This window comes from Microdochium trichocladiopsis (assembly GCF_020744255.1).
Source record: "Microdochium trichocladiopsis strain MPI-CAGE-CH-0230 chromosome Unknown B0I36scaffold_12, whole genome shotgun sequence".
NCBI lineage: Eukaryota > Fungi > Ascomycota > Sordariomycetes > Xylariales > Microdochiaceae > Microdochium > Microdochium trichocladiopsis.
In genome coordinates this window covers 1,553,285-1,572,639 of record NW_025763555.1, presented here as the reverse complement: position 1 = coordinate 1,572,639, position 19,355 = coordinate 1,553,285, and the positions used below count along the sequence as shown (strand labels likewise).

Here is a 19,355-nt window from a genome sequence, read left to right as displayed (position 1 = left end):
CGGATCTACCTTCGAGCTGTGAAAAATCCCCTGTAGCCTTTTCTTGGTTATTTCAGCCTTCTTGTCCACCCCATTGCTCTAGGGCCGGGAGGCGCTCTTGGGTAGGATCACGCCTGCCTCTGGGATGATCGGGTCTGCGCTCCAGCCGGGGGCATTGGCATTGTCGGCTGCGGCGTGGCGCGAGAGAGGATCGATGAGAGTTCATTGTAAAGTTGCTGTACCACTCCGAACAGTTCAGACTGGGCATTGCGTTCGCACTCGGCGATCTCCTGAAGGCTTGACAAGTCATGTGGGAGGGTTCGGCAGCCCTCGTCGTCAGCCCGCGAAATCGTGAGTTGAGATGCTGGTAATGCCAGTGGAGGTTCTGGCAGGTTGATTGTCAACAACGATGGGTAGTCCGTGGTGCATGCAACACTAACACCGTCGCGCGATTGGGCCGATGTGATCCAGCTGGTGAGTTCTCTGGCATTCAGCCACAGCTCGGACACTCCCTGGGTGGTGCTGATTGTGATTTCACCGAAGTCGTGAAGAGGTTTTGGGTCCGGCTGACTAGGAAAAAGGGACACCGAAAAGGTGAACAGCTCAAACCGTTTGGGAGGAAGAGGAACCGTGACTTTATAATGGGGAAGTTCAGGAGGCTCAAGCCGTTCAGGAGGAAGAGGAGTCGCGACTTTATGTTGAGTCGGAAGTTCAGGAGGTTCAGGGCATTGTTTCGGAGGCTCTTTCTCAGGGATTTTGAAGAAACTGATAGTGTGGCGGCTGATGGGAACCTCTCCACGACGAAGTACTCCCACGATGTAGCACGGAGAAGCCGGAAAATTTCCGGCATCTGGAGGAAGCAGCGTGAATACCAAGAATGTTGGCTTCGGCGGGGCAGTGCGATCTTGAGGATAATAATACATGCGGGACGGCGATTGCAGAGGTGGTCGTGAATGGGAAAACTGCACAGCGGAGACGAGGCTTTGCCGTACATATATTGCTCTGATTGTGAATGGTGCTCTGCCCTTGGGAGAGGCCGTCCTTTATTTGATCAACGAGCTTCGTTGGCTGGCCCATATCACACAGCAAGGCTACCCACATATCAGGGGCGCGGCGAGTGCAACCAAAGCAGATATGATCTGTCGAGCCTAGTGCCACTGCATCTGCCCGTGGAGGGTGGTCCTCAGACCACTGGGTGGCTGGGCTGTCGAGTCAAGGGTGATGCCGTGCTACAGGCGGCAGGCATTGCTGCTGGTTCGCGCTTGTGGCAGGACTAGGGCGCAAGTACCTCAACGCCTTCCGTCAGCAGCCCCCGTCCTGGCGGTTGATGCTGAGAGCAGACAGAACAGGGGCCGGGGAAGCACACGGGCGTTTCCGAACATGCTCGGGTGGGGTTCAGTGCTTGGCAGTAAAAGCTTCGAGCTGCGGAGCCTGCAAGGGCCTGGACGTTAGCCGCTTTTTATTTCCGCCCCACTCGTCCGCAATCCCTGTAGCTGAAAACAGAATGCAGGAACCAGATGCAGATACTTTGGCACCGTGTGAAAGTCCCCCCAAAGGACAAGTCCCACTCAGCCATGCTCGCGACGCTCTGGCTCCCGCGCAACGCTTGTGCTTTTTGTACAAAAATGCTCGGCACAGCCTGGCGCTACACGGTTGCACAATGCGCAGTCCAGGCCCCGCAGATTTCCACCATGGGAGCCAAGAATCGTGCGACGCCAAAAGTGGCCCTGCCAATCACGCTGCGAAACAGGGTGTGGTGGATGGAGCCGATTCTGGCTGAATCATACCACCGACCGAGCACATTGTCTCTGAGAAGTGCAGCAAGGGGCGGAATTGCAGGCGGGCTGGGCCAGTAGGGCAGATCTGCAGGTAGAGACGAGCTTCCGGCTGCGAATGCGGCTCGTCCAACCAGCTCGAACCAGTCGAGGCATAATTGTCGGCTATCATTGGCATGTTCAAGGCAACCCCGATAGGTTAGCGCTGGTGCGTTGTGGCACTGGGACATCGCAGCCGCATCATGAGGGTCATCTATGCAGCTGCCATAGCCGTGCGCCTCATGGGCGGCAGTAGATGAGCTTTCTGCGAAATTCACATGTCAGGACTGCGCAGAGACTGAACCGTGGCAGAACAAGCTCGGCCGCGATAGTAGCAGGAGTCCAGAGCGTTTCAACTCAGCATATTGATCATTTAAAGAAGCCTGAGATATTTGGCCACGTGCAGTCTGGTTAGTCTCGACTTGCATTGCTGTGAAGCGAAGTTCTATCATAGGACGATGATCTACTGAGTCTACGAATCATGCAACTGTTGCATCTGCTGTGCGCTGCGAAGACGGGGAGGGTAGGCGGGGCCTGTCAAGCTCCCAGCCTTGAGTGTGGACGAAGTGTTGATATAAGTCATCCTCCTCCAAGTACTGCGCTTCTCGTCCCTTGACAAAGAGCTGCGCATCAGGAGAACAGATAATGGAGCTGAGGGCGCGCAGTGCAGCATCAGAGAGCCTCTTCATCAACTCCCGCCCGAGCTTCTCATGGAGGTGTACATGAGTCGGCATGAAATACCTTGCCACAATCTGGGCTGCTTCGGAAGGCTCTGTTTCAATGGAGTCACAGACCCGGGACGCCGGCTCCTGGACGTCCGGGACCAACATCATGTTGTATGCGCAGAAGTCACGGCCTGCAACCGCCACTGTCACCTCTGCTGCAACCATGTAATCTTCGACGACCCCCTTGGCCTCAACTTCGACGATGTACCATTGCAAAGCCGCCAGTGATAGATTGCGAGCCCATATCATGGTGAGCTCCTCTTCGATATTGCAAGATCGCCATGCATGCTCAACAACGTCTAGTTTCTGCTCCACCGTCGTGTCGATCGAGCTGTCGCTGACCAGAGCGCAGAGATGTCGAATAATCGAGTGTGTCTGTGACTGGATGATACGCGCGGCGAGCCGCCTTTTCTCAGCGTCGATCGCCAAGCTTGTGTGTCTTGATAGCTGTGCAAGCCGCGGAGGGAAAAGTTTATTGTGAGAGATTGCGTACTCGAGAGCATCCTGTCCTAGATGATCTCTTACATGGACATCCGCGCCAAGGTTAAGCAAAAGGTCCACTGTGTCTGTCTCTTCGGACTGGATTGCGATGTGAAGTGCCGTTCCGTCCCGGCCTAGAACGTTGACATCGACGTGGAATTCTCTGACAAGAGACTCGATCATGTCTTCTCTCTGCTTGCGATCATCCAACATCATGGCATACTGAATGAGGAGTGTTCCTCTGGAGTACACCGATGGTAAGCTTGAACACTGTGCTAGGAAGCGGAGCACACCTAGCTGCCCGACTTGTATAGCTCGAACCGCCAGCACCTCCTCGAGTGGGCAGGTGTCTGCCCCTTCGATAAGGAGGCCTTGGACTGCTGGGCCCTGCCCACTGTCAATTGCATTACCCATGGGTGTTGCCAGGCTGCGATCCTCGACCACACAGTGGAACTCCTCGTCCAGATATTCCAAGAGTTCAATATCTCCATGTGCTGCTGCACAGATGCAGGACAGTCGGAGGACATTACGGGAGGGGTGTCTGGTCAGGCGATACAGAGCAGTTTCGAATCGATGCCGTGAACCGCTCCGGGCTTCTGCCAAGAGGGTTTGTTCGGGGAAGTGTTGCTTCGATGTGGTTAGCTGTTTGCTGAGTCGCTCGATATATTCGTCCGCGTCTTCGAAGCGTCCGCAAAGGACTAAGGCTACAGCGCTGGCTTCGTTCCATTTGGCCGACATCGGAGAGCGGCTTTGTTGTAACGAACTCATCAAGTATTGAGCGCTTTGTTCGATATAATCGTCCTGCACTTCAGGCAGCCTGCCATAAACCCAGTCCAAAAGCTGTGTAATGCCTTCTTCATCGTCAACGGGAGTGTAGCCTTCAGGCAATTGTGCATAATATTGGCGTTGCATCTTGGCTGACCATGGATCGCACGAAGGTAGATGAGAAGGATACGTGAGTCTCATGGCAGGCACTTGCTCGTAAGGACGAGAGTTCGGTCCCGTATTTACCCTGTGAAAGCTAGAACCTGCCTAGTTAAGCCATTAATGGCTCCGGCAAACTCCACCGCTCAGTGATGTGTGGAAAGGTATGTAGGAACACTTGCGGGCGAAGCGTTGGACACTCAGACGTCATGTATGATCTGGGCTAGGTACCAGACAATGAGCTACATTTGGAGACAGCGGACGGAGAATTGGTAAATCGTAGTGAACATTTGCCCGAGTTATGGCTCTCAATAGACAGAGACGCCATTGGACAGAGCCTGCTATTTGATCCAAATCATCTACCCGCCGAGGGAGTCAAGCGATGAGCACGACGCTCCTTTCGCGCTCCCAGAAGTCTTGATTGCAGTTGTATATCCCGCTTGACGCGTATGATGCCCTTTTCTAAAGAGCCATGCCTTCGAAGTGTCTCAACCGTGCGCACTTCCTCCATTTTCTCTACCTGGGGCCGGCTGCGTCTCTTAGAATGTCGTTTGTGCCAGGGAGGAATGAGGACGGACATGTCCAACATAACGCCACCACACCAATCTACCTCACGGAGCGGGAGACGAAATGAGAAACCAACCGTCCATAGAAAATCTAGCTGAATTTGTACCTCGCGCTGCCTTTTAGCCTTGTCCTGGTCTTGACTCATGGTACTTTCTTCGATGTATTCGTACACAATGGCCAAGTATTGCATAGACGGCACGAGTGTCCGCACCTTCTTCTTGCCGTCGTCGAGCTCGACTTGGACGGAACATCTAGAGGTAACTATTGTCCAGCCGTAGCATCGTCGAAGCCTGGGACAATTCTCTATCGTAAAAGTGGATGGTGTAGCTAAGTCTCGTAATCGCTGCTGTTGTTGTACATCGTCTGAAAAGGCGAGTAGGTTCTCTAGTGCTTGTTCTCGTGTTGCTGGGTTCCCATGCGGGAGGATCCGACCATGCTGAGAGCAGCTTCGAATCTTTTCGAGCAGTGCAGCGTTCTGGCACTCGATCTCGGGTGCCCAATAATATAATTGGGGGTCGTTCCGTTTGGCTTCCCAGAACTAGAGCATGACGTTGAGCTATGAGCTGCCAAACGCCCTAGTTTGCTTGACTTACCACCTTCACTGCATAGGGCTCGTTGTTGTGGAAAGCCTTCCAAACCATTCCGTCCGTGCCATGACCGACGTACGCGTGCCATTGAAGCTGCTGGGCAAATGGGCAATATCGGAGTCGCGGTTTAAGAAAGTCCTTCCTAGCACAGCTGGGCTCACCCTCGAGAGCCCGCCGTTCAAGGAAGTCTTCGTTGGAGAAGGGCGATTGATCGTCAGGTAAGGGAGGCGGGTGGACGTGAAAGGGCGGCTGAGGCTGCTGCTGCTCGTCGTGGAGAGGCGGCTGCTTGTGGAGGAGTGGGTGACGGTCGCTACGTAAAGGCGGGCGCTCGGCGTGGGGCGTTCGGGACGTGAGGCAAGCGTGTGATGAAGCGCTCATGACGGGCAAAGGAGATGAGCATGTTTGCAGGGCCGATGGAAGGCGATAACGGCTCAAGGTGGATGTGACGACGCCAGGCGGGTGGAGCTGGGAGGAAATTGTTAGTGGTTACTTCCTTATGTAAGCCTTCCGTGGCCCGCGCTGTATCAGATCCTGTCATCCTTCGCGCCAGTCACCCATTGGCTCCCGCCACACTACTACCGTGCGTGTGACATGGGCTGCCATTACCCCTGCTCGACCGCTGCCCGGGTTGTGCGACGTGACACTGCAGAGCGTCGCAAGGGTGCTGTATCTTCCAACCTCAGCAGCGACCCCTGCTCGAAATGGAGAACAGAGTCGCAAACCCCTCACCCTTGCAGCAAGGAAATGACTCATATATTAGGACGACGTCCTTCTTGACAAGAAATAGTCATGGTGTGGTCCCCCGAATATCCATCCACCGAGACGATGTCGAAAAGAATTATTGACGTACTATGCTCCCGAAACCCGTCGCCGATGGATCTAATTATAGATGGTGGAAGGAATACGCGAGCAGAAGATTGGATCCTAGTCGAGGGATGGGAACCATGGCCTGACTTCACTTACGGTACCCTCACCAAGCTCTTCCACGAGTATCTAAACAAGTCCGCCGGATCGCTAGTCCAACAAGACCCGCTTCTGACCGATGACCGGATCATAAACGATGAAAAGACCTGTGAGGTTTTCCTGGGGCGCTACATTATGCCAGTCGTCAACGGAGCACTCGCGAAGATGTTGCCAGCCACGAAGCGTGCTAGGAGCCCCTACATAGGGTCTGGGTCTACCATTGGAAGCACAGCAGATTGGGCCGTCCGAAGATCACTTGACGACGGGACGTTCGAGCCGTTGCTCCCAGGTGACACCAAACTGGCACAGAAATGGGCCCGGAAATGAATGACGTGGAGCAACGGAACCTGCCTGTGTCTCAAGTGCTGACATATGCGCACTTGATTGGCAGTCGCTATGGCTTCATCATCACCCAGTCCCATCTAGTCGTCCTCCGCTTCTGCCAAGAACCCATCGGCGCAGGCACAGCGCTATCTCGACCTCGCCGATCAGGGGCCGGACAGGGGTTTTCCCAAAGTATCTATTCGGGGAGTACTGACATATCATCTGCTATGGAGAATATGTCCCTAGATACTGGGTATATATCCTATGTTGACCAAACTGACGACTACTTTCCTCCCGAGTATTGTTCAATACACTGGAATACCCATGGCAAACAGAACCTGACGATAAAATTGGCGCTTGCTTGTCTCTGCCTTCTCGCGGTGATCGGGCCTAGGGACATCCACGATCGCCCTTATCCTCCGCTGGACAGTTGGGTTGCAGCAGTTCCGGAGGGCTATTTTCACGTCACTACCGGGCAGTATAAGAAACGCTTGGACAAGAGCGATCGCTATCACCAACCCGTCGAAGATGATCAACAGCATGGCACGTTTAGTGAACCATTGGAGCATGGTCTGGAGGCCAGCTTTGATGTGCCGGCAGGCGGTTTGGAGTACAGTCAGTTGCAGGGCGCCCATCAGCAGGGCGGCCCAGGTCCTTCAACAATGAGATCAAGGAGAGCAAGACATGAGGCTTTTCAGGGTGATTACACGGAGCCACAAATGGACGACGAGCTCTACGAGTGGTGACGAACAGTCTCGGAGGGACGGACCAATGATACTGTAAAAGAAGCTGTAGTCAAAGTGCTCATTGAAGAACTCGTTCACCTTTCCAATAGCCGCCCATCACTGCCGAGCAGGTAGAACTTGTTACGTCCAGGATGGTGCCATATTTGGTGCGGTCCGCGATGCATGTGGCCCCGCACCAATGAATTGCCCCCTCCCACCCATTGTCGGGACGTTTTGCTGTAGCTCGGTCATTGGGCATCAGCTGATCGAAAGCTCAAGAGCATTTCGCGGCCACTGGCGGAGTGGCGAGGGCGGAGACTGCGTGGCAAATAAGGTAATAACCAGGAGTGCGCTTGAGAAAGCTGGAGCAGATCACTCGAGACGCAAGGTTCGAGATTAAGCTGCCGTTGTCCGAGTAGTAGAGGGTGCTAGGAAGTGGCAGAAGAAGAAGATTACCAAGCTGATGGTCACGACAAGCGGCGGGGGAATGAAGTGTTGAGTGCAGGATTTCAGAGGATCACGGTCTGTGGCTGGCGAGGGCGTGGCTGATAGCTCGAAGTTGTGTGGCTGAAAGTTGCGGAGCCACACGAACAGTGGCGCATTGTGGCAGTGGCCGCACAGCAGCCAATTATGGTTGGCAATTGCTACACCGGCGTGAACGAATGGCTACACCGGCGTCACTCTTACACAGGCGTCACTTCCATGGCCTCTGATTCGCTCTTTTTTCCTTCGACCCACAGGTACATCGGCGCAAAGGCGGTGAAGCCAGCTCCCTTAACAAGTCCCTCAGCTTCGGTAAAGAACCAATAGGGTCAACCCAGGTCTAAATCGAGCTCATAACAAGATCTGCAGAACAAGACCAATTCAAGTATGCTCTAGATGCCAGCTCTCCATATCGCTATCCTCTCACTACTATCGAGGGAAGTACCTCCTCGTCGCTGTCAAGCAGCTCCCACTGACTCCTTCGCCTACGAATGCTAGGCTGCGTCTGCCGCCCGCTGGCACGTACTCCTGTAGTTCTTCCAGCTCCAAGAACAACTGACCGGCTGCGCGTTTGGCGCTGGGATGGGGTACTGGCCTGGTTACTAGCCTGGCTGCTGGTCTGTTGGCTCACTTCCAGTGGAGGCCTAGCTAGCGTTGACTTGTTGAGACTTCCCGGTGGTCGACCACGTCTGCGCCGTGGTGACTTGCTTGCTGGTTTGTTGGCTGGCTGGCTACTGGGCTGGCTGCTTGCCCCGATGGCTAGCCGCGCTGGAACAACCTGCGTGGTGTTCTTAGGTCTGCCCCGGAGAGCAGTGGCGATCTTAGGGTCGAGGATTCGTCGGTATGGATCTCGAGAGGATGGCTCTCGTAGGCGCCACCAAGGATGGACCTCCCATTTGGTGAAAGGCGTGCCACTTCCCAGCTTTGAGTAGATTGTGTGACAGCAGGGGATTCCAAGTTCGGTCGAAACCGAGCATTCCTCGCCGCAATCCCCGAGAGGGTCAGGAAACGGATTCTTTCCTGTCGGCATTGCTTTCCTTGCCAGCCGATATTGTTTCGTGATCAGTCCGAGACCCTTCGAAGAGAGCGCTATTCGGAGTTCGCCAAGATACTCCGAGCTGGACCCCATATACTCTCGTGCGGTAAGTACCTCATCCGCTGCGCAGGCATCGTTGAAATCCCGCTCTTGGTCCTTCATCATGTCCTGCATAGCCTCAAAAAGGCGATAAAGATTGCTCATACCATTCAGAAGATAGCTCTTGATGTTGTTGTTGCTTGCTTCTGTACCAGAGGTGACACGGACCCCGAAATTGCGATACTTCCGGATGAAACAGCGGGCCCATTGGGCCCTGACGGGCATGTAGGTTCCATGGAGATACCGCAGGATAGCTCGCTGGTCATCAAACTCCTTACAGAGGTTTGCCCATGCCTCCTCGTGGGCCTCCTCCGTCTCAGCAAATAAGACGAGCTTCCACATGATGAGAACTCCTCGATAGTTATGAGGGATAGCCTCGGTTGTTGGCGTGTGAACCAACTCTCGGTCTTGAGGGGTTAGTTGAGCTTGTGGCTGCGGGGTAGTTGCCTCTCCGTCGCTGGTACCAGGGCTACTTCTGCTGCTGCTGCGGGCGTTAACCCACCTCTGCTTTGACTTAAGCAGGATGTTCGAATTGATGTGGTGGATGCACAGCTGCTGCTGTACATCGGGGAACTGGTCGTTCAATGCGGCTTTCATCTGGTCGTCGAAATCGGTGACGATCACATCCGGTCGCCGGATGGAGTGCTGCTCTGCTAGCTGTCGAATGCTCTCGGAGAGGAATTGGAACCCTTCTCTCCTCTCGTTATCTATCAGACCGAAGGCAGCGTTATAGACAGAGCCAAGGCATGTCTGTCCCGTTGCTTGGAATAAGGGAAGCTTGAAGCGGTTCGTGTTATATGTGTTGTCGAAGCTGATCACCTCGGGGAACCGCTTCCACATCTGGAGGCAGTAAGGAAATGTCCAGACAAGGCCAACAAGACGGTTTGGCTCATCGTCTCCCCACTTAACGAGATAGGGAACCTTCATCTCGTCAAGCAGCTTGATCAGTGCTGCAGTAGGAGTATGGCCATCCAGCTTGTCTCGGTTGATACGAGATCTGGCGTTATAGATGTCTTTCCGTGTAAAGGATGATTCGGGATGCTGCTCCTGGACGATAGCACGTACGTCACGGGCCCGAATTCCGACCCGACGGCTTGTCGATTCGACCGTTGTCCTGATAGGCTCGGTGAGTCTCCGATGGGAGGGATGAGCAGATGGCCCGATGCTGCGGCCGTGGTTATGCTGGCTGTGTTCGGGCTTCGAGTGTTGTCGTAAGAGCCACTTCCCCTCTTCTAACGCCTCGGCAACAACCATCCATTTACATCCACACTTTCGAGACTTCCGTCGTCGAAGTCCTGCGCCTTGACTAGGGGCTGGTTCTCCGAATCGATCGCATTGAAAAGTGTACCGGATCCTCCGACCCTTATATGAATGTGCATTTCGTCGAACAATACCGAAGCCATTAGCCTTCGCGAAAGTATTCACCCACTCGAACAGGACTTCGGCTGACGGCGCTGGGTCGCCTGGGATAGCTGGGTTCGGGATCCCGTCAGGGACAGGCGATGACGAGAGGTCGGGCAAGGGCGGTGAAGCTATAGTCGGAGAGTGCCTGTCTCGGGGAGGCGAGTAGGGCGGAGGTGATTCGAGTGCATCTGAACTAAGCGGCGAGTAACCCCATCTCTCACGCCATTGGCGGACTTGTTCGTATGACCGGACGAGCTCGAGGGTTAGTCTCCGGTGTGTCCCAATCACCTCGCGTACTAGCTTGAGAACAGAATGAAACTCGGCCTTGGTGGGAGAGGGATGCTCTTGTACTGATCGCGGTGGAGAGGAGCGAGGTAGTTGGTCCATTTCTGGGCCTGGTATAGGGATTCTAACTCGTTGGGATCGTCTTCCTTGGAATGGGAAATCGTTCGAAAGGTGAATCTCTTGACCGAATCGTAGCCCCCATGGTGGCTCGTTCAGCCCGCGCGATCCACGGGGCCGTGGCGCGGTCGTCAACGTCTCTGGATATGAGGCGAAAAGATTATAGAGTGCTTCATCGTCGCCGACGCCGTAGTGTCGGCCAATGCTCGTGCCTGTGCTATTAGAGGAAGGTGGTCTTGAACTATCAGATTGGTCCTGCCGCTGTCGTTTTCGAGGCCGGAATTGATAGCTTCGTCGTCGTTGGTTGCTTAGGGAGCTAGATGGAGACTCGGGCTGGGACATGACGGCCTCGATCGCGATAGGGAGTGTCGCACGCACGGTGAGAAGATGAGTAAAAGAGTACTTGATTCGACTATGAAAGAAGGAAAGAAGGGTCTCATTTCGGGCAGAAAGTAAAGACCTGCTTTGCGATGCCGATTCTAGATGAGGCTGTTAGCGTGATCTGATACAGCCTGTGTTCGAGCTTTGGTCTCAGCAGGGGTCCAACACACCTCACTCCAGCCCTGTGACCTTAACAAATACCGTATCTTTCGCGAAAATCATTCTAAGTAGGCTCGACATGCGGCAAAGAGGTAATTAGTGTGGTAGCTAGCTGGTGAAGAGCTTCCATAAGGCGCGTCGATCGTTGCGGTGGAGAGGTAAGCCCGAGGTACAACGGGCGCTGTTGGCAGAATCTAAATGCACTAACAAAAAGGGATGGACCAATCAAAGGCCGTAAAAGCGACGCCTGTATAAGAGTGACGCCGGTGTAGCCATTCGTTCACGCCGGTGTAGCAATTGCCTTAAATAGATATAAAGAAATTATAAGGCGGCCTAATATAACACTGACTTGGTGCTTATAATATAGCGGTGTCACGATCCTGATCTCGGGGTCAACCATAGGATAGGGCGCGGGGGTTGCCGTTCTGGAAGATAGGTAAAGCCTTCGCAATACTCACTGACTCCTGCTCTCGTTCTCTCTCGATGGTTGTCGTGTCTCTGGGAAGAGATACTAGCCTTAGCAATTAAGTAACTGGTTCAAGTGTGTAGTGAAACTGATACTTAGATTGATCGCTAAAGTGCAAAGGTAACCGCTATCTAGCTATAGGATCCTGCCGAACATATACTCCTTTGCCCTTCACCGCAGTAATCGCCCTGTGGTTAGCTCATGGTGAGCCGCTTCTTGGATCGCCGTGATCCGGGTGCGAGGCTCACTAGCTCACCTGGTGGTCCGACCCTATCGTGCTGACATAATTTCAATACTTACATAATGAGATTCCTTGGCGGGGTGTCGTCCCGAGTGCATGGTCCGCCCTTGTCCTTAGCCTGATCTTACGACCTGTTGGTCAGGTCGTCACACACCGCTGAATACGAGAGCCAATAGTGGATTTTGTCATCGTTATATATTCCAGTACTAATGATAGATATAGCGCTGATGTGTACATTACTCAAGCTAGATATACTAAGATGGAAGTATTGAACTTGCAGTGTATTTTCAAGCAGCTTTCACTCTATCCATTAACCGCGGAGGATGTGGCCGATTTTAAGGCAACTTGGAAGTGTATCCAGTTAAGATATGCTCGATCTCTTGCGCGAAGTAGATCTAATCATTCAGAAATCATCCAGAAGCCGGAATGGGATAGCTACGTATCGCGGTTCGCGAACCAAGGATCGATTCTTTTTCCAAATCAGACACACTTGAACACCCTGAGTAAAGGTCTCGCGCTCGAACGTCAAACCGTCGTGGAGTATCTCCAGCTTCTTAGAGCCAGTAAGCCTAAGCACCAAATAGAGGACATAACAGCCATCGAGTCAGACGCAGATATTCTAGCGCATTTTAGTACTGTACCAAAACGACCTCGCATGGTACCTATACAGTACGGCAGTCGCTGGCTTTTCGCAGCTGTCTATACGGATACCATCCACTTATATGACAGTAGTCCAGATAAAGAAGCGCAGCTATCATCTAGTAGTACTTACGCTACTAATTATATAGCTGGGCCGAAGCATAATCCGTCACGGGAGCAAGACTCTGGTTTATTTATGCTACTCGGGTTACGCCTAGTCGCCAACCAGATAGCTCATATAAGTGGCCAGTCGATTGAGGCCAATAGCCTACGGACTCAGATTCTAATTGAGCTCGTTACCAAAAAGCTCGATCCCACGGATCATGATTTCAAACGAATGCTCGACGAAGAAGCGGCATGCATGGAACGACAAAATCGATTTAATCCATCGAATTTTGACAACCTTTCCGGGGGATTGGAAATCTCCCCATACAGCTCACCTTTACCGTGGCCGTGGTCTGACGCAGCAATGCAAACACAGAATAACCGTCAGACACCAAGACCTCCCCTTCCCAACCCACCATTACCCGTATTAGACGAGCGTAAAGCTATCCTCTCTATGCTTCACGATGCGGTCCGACTTGTCAGATCTGTAGAAGTGAACGACGCGAAAGATATACGGACCTTGTGGTCTTTAGCCCAGGAGAGCCATTTCAGAAGTGAATTTCACAGGCGTTATAATTGCGCCCTTTTCTATGATTGCTTCAGAGTTCTCGAAACCGCGGTGTCTGAAACTCCAACAAGTAGTCACGATATCGACGAGGAGACGCTCCAGGAGATGAGAAAGGCTCAGCCGACAAACCATTTCTGGTATACTTTACGCGACCTTCAGAAGGAATCTGATCTCCAAGAGTTAAAGGATGCTCTGCTTTGCATTCCAGTACACCACTCAACACTTAGGACCGATAAGGCTCGATCTGCTGCGATCAAAGACATTAAGGAACGCCTCCAGATTAGTGACGATCCACTACGCGGATTCCTAAATGCAGCAGTAGGACTTTGTGATGCTATTCTTAAGCTCAAACTTCCAAGACACCGTTTAATAATCGAGAACTTCAGGAGCAAGTCCTGGGATCCATTAACGGATGATCTCTATAAGGCGCTCTTAAGTTTAGAGAAGAGTCCCAGGGTACCCCTGCCATGCCTACTAGGATTATAAACCGTTAAAGAGGACTGGGAAACACGTGTCATACTGTATCATAGCCTAGGCAGTGAAGCTATTTCATACGTATTAGACTCGATTTCACAATCGCAGCTTCTTGAATGCTACTGATTCTATGTATATAAGCTACAGCATGCCCCCCTACTGTAAAATCGGGCGGGAACAGACGTATCCCTCCACTATGGAAATCCGACGCCACTATATTCCTATAGCCCTCCATGTTGGGGCAATCATTGTTCTTTTGTACTTTCTGTCTACAATTCTGCAGAAGGGAGAAAATGCCTCTGAAGGCATTGTCCTCCTCTATGTAAGTATGAGATCCTGGCGCACATGGAGCCTTTACTAAAACGAGTAGCTCACTCTGGGAAGTGCTCGACGTGCCTTTATTCCGTCACTTCCAGATATTCCACTGCAGCCTTCTGGTGTCGAAAATGCTATAACAGGTCTAGCTGCACAAGCTACAGCCGTGGCAGAGTCTGTCGCGGCTCAAGCAACTTCAGCAGTGTCAGCAACGGTCGAAGAAACCGTAGCCTTTGCATCCTCCATAGCTCAAGGACTTCTTGCCTCGAAGTATACTATCGGAACGAAGCTCGCTTGCGCCGGAGCGATTTGCAAAAGCATCCCATCCCTAGAAGCCGTCGTCGGATGTAGTTTATCGACCAGCATAATCTCTGCGATATCGATCATAGCCGCGGAAGCTTTAGCTAAGCCGTGGATACTATGGATCGCCCTATGTTCTTCAATGATCTCGATTGTCTTATGTACGGTTCTTGCGGTATGCTCAGCACTTATAGTTCGCTTGGCGTACCTAGTAGCCGAGTCCCCTCTTTTCACCGTGGACGTAGGTTACGTGTATCAGTCATCTTTATGTAGTGCGGCTTTGTCTCTACTTGTTTTCGCTTGTACAATAGCGTATCATATTGCGACGACAAGGACAGGTCATACACGCGGGTTTTCACCCGTCGGGAAACCACTACCAGGTTTAAGTAATCAAGGAACGGATAAGCACGATAATGGGTCACTGGATCACGCCGCGAGACTGTGAGCCTCACCAATGGATCACAGTGATCTGGGTCGCTGAGTTACAACGTACGTAAAGGCCGATGAGTAGGAAAGGTGTTTTTGACCACAAGGATCTCCTTGCTAGTTAGTGAATATCTTTCGTCCTTAGCAATGAATCTAATTATCAATTCTACTAAAAGTTGAACTATTCACTCAATGACCAGAAGTGATATCTCTGCCGGTAAGGCATAAACCAGGAGATACGACAAATTGAGATTTACTATTGCGATGGCTTTACCTGCTTTTCAGAACGGCAAAACCCTAGCGCCCTACCAAAGGTTGAGCCGGAGGCTGGATCGTGACACATATATCCTCACCATTCAAAAGTTATATAGAACACCTAGGCTAGGTTAGGGACGATTAAATTCGAGGTATATTCGCCCCCGGTATATGGCTTATAGAGGTATGCTACTCGTTCCTTTGCTTATGCGGTTCGAACTTTGGTCATATTAGAATAATAGGCTCCACTATCGTACGCTCTATCGTTAGGCGTCATACCGGGAAGTAGGCTGCCTCACAGCCAAATTCGACCTTGCTCCAAAAACGCCAACTACGCATAAATCGTGTTTGATGCGCAGACTCCCTCACGACACACCACGGTGTAAATGAAATGCTTACCTACCATGTTATAATACTATGCCGTCGACCTATTGTCGTAGACTACTAAAATATCTTGTACTAGATAACTCCTACTATCCGACAATATGTACGACGTCCCGTGGAGGGTGCATTTAGCCTGGTCTGAGGTACACGATACTAAGATACAAGAATGGAAGGCTTATGCGGAAGCCCAGAAACAAGAGATTGTTTCTCTGAAGCAGCAACAACACCTTCTGCAGAGAGATCTAGATGAAGCAAACAAAAGCCGGGATCTCCTCCACCGCATCACAGAAAGGCAGGGGGAGCTCATACGGTCTCTCGATGCAGACCTTCAACACCTAGCCGATCTCACCCAGGCCCATAGAGAAAACCCGCAACCCGCCGAGGCAGCAGATAGAGGGCAGTACGGGGAGGAAATGAACGCCTTACACAATTCCGAAACAGCGTTTACGCAAATGGACAATTCTCACCTTTTGAGCTACTTAGCAATGCCTATGTCTACACACCAAGATATTAGCGCGTCCGATAGCTACGAAAATCCTACTGGGACTCAGATTGGAGAAGATGCTTGGAGGCTATGCGAAGAGCAGTCTAGGGGTTCTAGCGCCGGCTTGGCGAGTCCAGCTGGTGTATAGTTAGCTACTTTGTGTATTTTCTTTTTAGGACAGCATATAGTACTCCAACATAATCTTATACTATCCATCTTCGAAATATCTTAATTATATCTAGTCCATTATGATTCGCAAAAGACTGCTCGGCTTATGTATAATGTAGCAAGATGAGTCAACATTCGATAGGCGGCCTCCCTTCTGGTTAGCCTTCGTACTAAGAATAAGTACTGTAGTGACCACTGAATGTGTCCGCTTTTCGAACTGAATTACTGTTTCCGCACGGACCAGCTAGTTGTGGCACACTGTGACAAATACCGTGCAGAAAGCCCCACAACAAGCACCTGTCAGAATTGAAGTTTACTCATGGTGGGTTCCTTTTGCAGGAGCGGCTTCAGTCCCGGCTCCTCATCAATCAAGTAAGCCCCGCTCGAGCCCAAAACTGTGACCCGCTATGGACGACTGCGCGCCTATATTGTCGGCCACAAACGACAAGAGAGCAGCAATTCCATCAACGGCTTTGTTCGTGACATTGAACTGAAATCATGAGCAAATACGGTACATTGTATGACATCCTGCTGACTTTTCTACTTCATATGAAGACCTAGGACCTGCTTCAGCTTGTCTCGTCGCCTCGCCTTCGACACCTGGGGTTGTGTTGGATCTGCCAAATGTTGATCATCACTCGAAGACGTCCCAGCTTCACGGGCGACATGTGTAAGCTCGAGAGTTTGTCGCGCTGATTGGACAGCCGGGTGCGAAGGCCCGAGGAGCTGCTCAAGACCATCGTGAGCACGTTGATAATATTGCCGCGCTTCACTCACACGGTTCTGTTCTGAGCGTAAAGATCCTAGGTTCGAAAGGGTGTTAATCGCTGGTCGGCATGTCGTGACATTATCAAGTCCCACAGCTCTCTCGTATCCATGGAGCGCTCGCAAGTACATCTTCTCGGCCTCGTCCAGCTTGCCCTGATTTTTGTAAAGGTTCCCAAGGTTATTGACTGTGTCGAGTGTTGATGTGTGATCCGGTCCGAGCGCCTTCTCGGTTTCATAGAGCGCTCGCAAGTACATCTTCTCGGCCTCGCCCAGCTTGCCCTGATGCGAGTAAAGGATTCCAAGGTTGTTGACTGTATCAAGTGTTGATGAGTGCCCCTGTCCAAGCGCCATCTCTTGTCCATAAAGAGCCCGCAAGTACATCTTCTCGGCCTCGTCCAGCTTCCCCTGATCAGAGTAAAGATCGCCTAGAGAATGGAAAGCCCAATTCGAAGGAAGATCGCTCTCCTGTACTGTTGAACAAGACCGTATAGCATGTGGAATTAGTCGCTTCTGAAGCAGCCAATATTCAGCTTCAGCGTTGGATGGAAGCTGCGACGCCACGCTTTCGACTGCAAGCTTGTTCAAGCAGCCGTCCCACTCCTCGTTCAATATATGGATCGTCCAAGAATGCAGACAACCATGTATACTGTACCCTTGTATCTCCTGGAATATGGCTGTGGGCTCGACAAGGCCGTAGTCGTAAAGTACACCCATCGCGTCGTTGAAGTTGAGCTCTTTTGAAAGCTGTTTCATCCACACGGGGCCCATTCCGCTTCTAGCCCGGAAAAGACCGAACCATATGTCTTCGTTGTTGAAGTAGGCCCACCACCGGAGCAGATCAGCAGCAAGTGGGTTCTGTGCCTGAACATGCTCATACGACAGCTGCCATGTTGAACTCAAGGTACGATCTGCATAGGATCCGAGATGCAGATCACCGGTAAGTCTTGCCCAAGATTCCTGGTAGTAACGAAGGTACTTGCGTATGCTAATCGGGACGCGCTTCAGATATGCTCCCGCTGTTGCTAGAGCGAGGGGAAGCCCGTCCAGTTCTCGCACAAGTTCTTGTGCATCACCATCTAAAACACCGTTAGTCGTCGGAAATGAACTACCTCGAGATTCTTACCGTCTTGTAAGCCATTCCGGCCAGATGCCTTTGACAATATTTGCAGACTCTCGTATTGGGATTCGAGTTTCTCAAGTCGAATGTGGTGTCCTATGTCGATTTGCGACAGCCGTGTTGTGATCACTATGGAGCCCTGATGTGCCATCGGCAGGAACTGGTGTATGTCAACCGCTGCATCGGATTTCCGCCCTGGAAGCTTTGGGTCGTCGTAGTTATCGTACACAATCAGCCATCTGGTGTTGCCTGGCAAGCTGAGCCACGCCTTTACGCCCTGAACAATCTTGTCGTGGTCTTGCTGTAGGTTCAGCCCCTTGAGGCTGCCGGTGTCGGCATTCTGCTCAAGGATTTGGGTTGCGATCCTTGCAAAGCTCTGCTGAATGGACGCTTCGTCCTTGATATTGAGCCAGAAGATGGCCGAGTACTCGTCCCGATATCGGTTGATATATGTCGCAGCGAGCTGTGTCTTGCCGATGCCCCCGAGACCATGGAGTACGACAATGCGACGGCTCCCATCCGAGCACAGCATTCTCCGCATCTCGGCTACTTCTGCATCTCTTGCTACGAAATGTGGAGTGTCAGGGACGCCCGAAAGGCTGAAGCTGATCGAGAATCGGTCATAATGAGTGCCTAAATGCATTAGTTAGTGTAAGTACTCTCTTCTATAGTTGCTGAGCTGTGCCTCACCTTTTACAGATCTCTGGACCTCTTCTCGCAATCTTCTCTGTGCTTGTTCGCGACCCTCGCCATAGATGAGTGGCATGTGGACGCCGAATATCCCAAGTAGCGAGTATGCCATGTCTTCCTCGTACTTTGTTTCCCGGTTGCGAGCCCATGCCTCTCGTTCGGAAGTCGTAAAGTCAGACAATGGTGTGCCCCGTAGAGCCCTTGCTGGAATACCTGTCACGTCGCGTATGACAGCCTCTAGTGACCTCTTGTCGCCCAAGAAAACACCTTCCTTGGAGTAGAACTCGACAGTCTGCGGGGCGATGAGCTCTTGAAGTGTCCAGCCGCGCGTAAACCACCGACTGCCTCGGAAAGCTGTCTCCCACGGTGCCACGCCTGGCTGCCGACTGGATGTCGAAGGACCGTACATCGATGGATAAGAGACGTCGGGCAAGAAAACGTAGCATCCCTTCGCGCCACGGTACCATCTGAACATGCTATTGATTGCCGTCTGGAGTTCGATGGCGTCAGATTTGTCGATACAACAAGTGTCTACCCAGAAATGCTGCAGGCCATGTCGCCTGGCCTGATCGGCGCAGAATTTGATCTTATCGTAGCCGGCTTTCTGTTGCCAGTCATTGGAACTCGTTTTGACATCGTTGTAGATGACCTCGTCGGTGCCCCAGGTGTGGGAAAGGATTGCATAGGGGGGCGTGTCGTCAGGGGGCAGATCGGCGGTGAGGGTGTAGTTGTTGGCGTTATCTCGTTGCAGTAGCCGCATTGTAGAGTATTACCGATGGCATTTAGGGTTCCTGTTCAGGGTGAAGGACCCCGGACGCCGAATATCACGCGTGAAAGTCAAATGGGATGCAGGCATCAACATTATCAAGGTATGATATTGGGCGGTCTCAGCTCTTGCATAAG

The 19,355-nt window shown here is 52.0% G+C and overlaps 5 protein-coding genes across 5 annotated transcripts; 2 read left to right on the top strand and 3 right to left on the bottom strand.

Annotated features, from left to right (window-relative positions):
- Window positions 1-2,272: 2,272 nt before the first annotated feature.
- Window positions 2,273-3,211, bottom strand: B0I36DRAFT_389038 (uncharacterized protein; the record flags this gene model as incomplete). The annotated part of the gene is made up of 1 exon (XM_046161290.1): window positions 2,273-3,211. The coding sequence occupies one exon, from the start codon at window positions 3,209-3,211 to the stop codon at window positions 2,273-2,275; it is 939 nt and encodes a 312-aa protein (XP_046006102.1).
- Window positions 3,212-4,064: 853 nt separating this feature from the next.
- B0I36DRAFT_337835 (uncharacterized protein) lies at window positions 4,065-5,508 on the bottom strand. Its single transcript, XM_046155704.1, has 2 exons — window positions 5,083-5,508; window positions 4,065-5,027 (listed from the first exon to the last, which is right to left on the bottom strand). Exons 1-2 carry the CDS (start codon window positions 5,452-5,454, stop codon window positions 4,278-4,280), a joined length of 1,122 nt encoding a protein of 373 aa, XP_046006101.1. The 5' UTR covers window positions 5,455-5,508; the 3' UTR covers window positions 4,065-4,277.
- Window positions 5,509-5,815: 307 nt separating this feature from the next.
- On the top strand, window positions 5,816-6,845 carry B0I36DRAFT_397033 (uncharacterized protein). The gene has a single exon (XM_046161565.1). The coding sequence runs from the start codon at window positions 5,866-5,868 to the stop codon at window positions 6,364-6,366; it is 501 nt and encodes a 166-aa protein (XP_046006100.1). The 5' UTR covers window positions 5,816-5,865; the 3' UTR covers window positions 6,367-6,845.
- B0I36DRAFT_337834 (uncharacterized protein) lies at window positions 5,876-7,150 on the top strand. Its single transcript, XM_046155703.1, has one exon. The coding sequence runs from the start codon at window positions 6,351-6,353 to the stop codon at window positions 7,107-7,109; it is 759 nt and encodes a 252-aa protein (XP_046006099.1). The 5' UTR covers window positions 5,876-6,350; the 3' UTR covers window positions 7,110-7,150.
- A 9,048-nt stretch (window positions 7,151-16,198) lies between these two features.
- On the bottom strand, window positions 16,199-19,212 carry B0I36DRAFT_298830 (uncharacterized protein; the record flags this gene model as incomplete). Its single annotated transcript, XM_046151961.1, has 3 exons — window positions 16,199-17,721; window positions 17,769-18,395; window positions 18,453-19,212. 3 exons carry the CDS (start codon window positions 19,210-19,212, stop codon window positions 16,418-16,420), a joined length of 2,691 nt encoding a protein of 896 aa, XP_046006098.1. The 3' UTR covers window positions 16,199-16,417.
- Window positions 19,213-19,355: the final 143 nt, after the last annotated feature.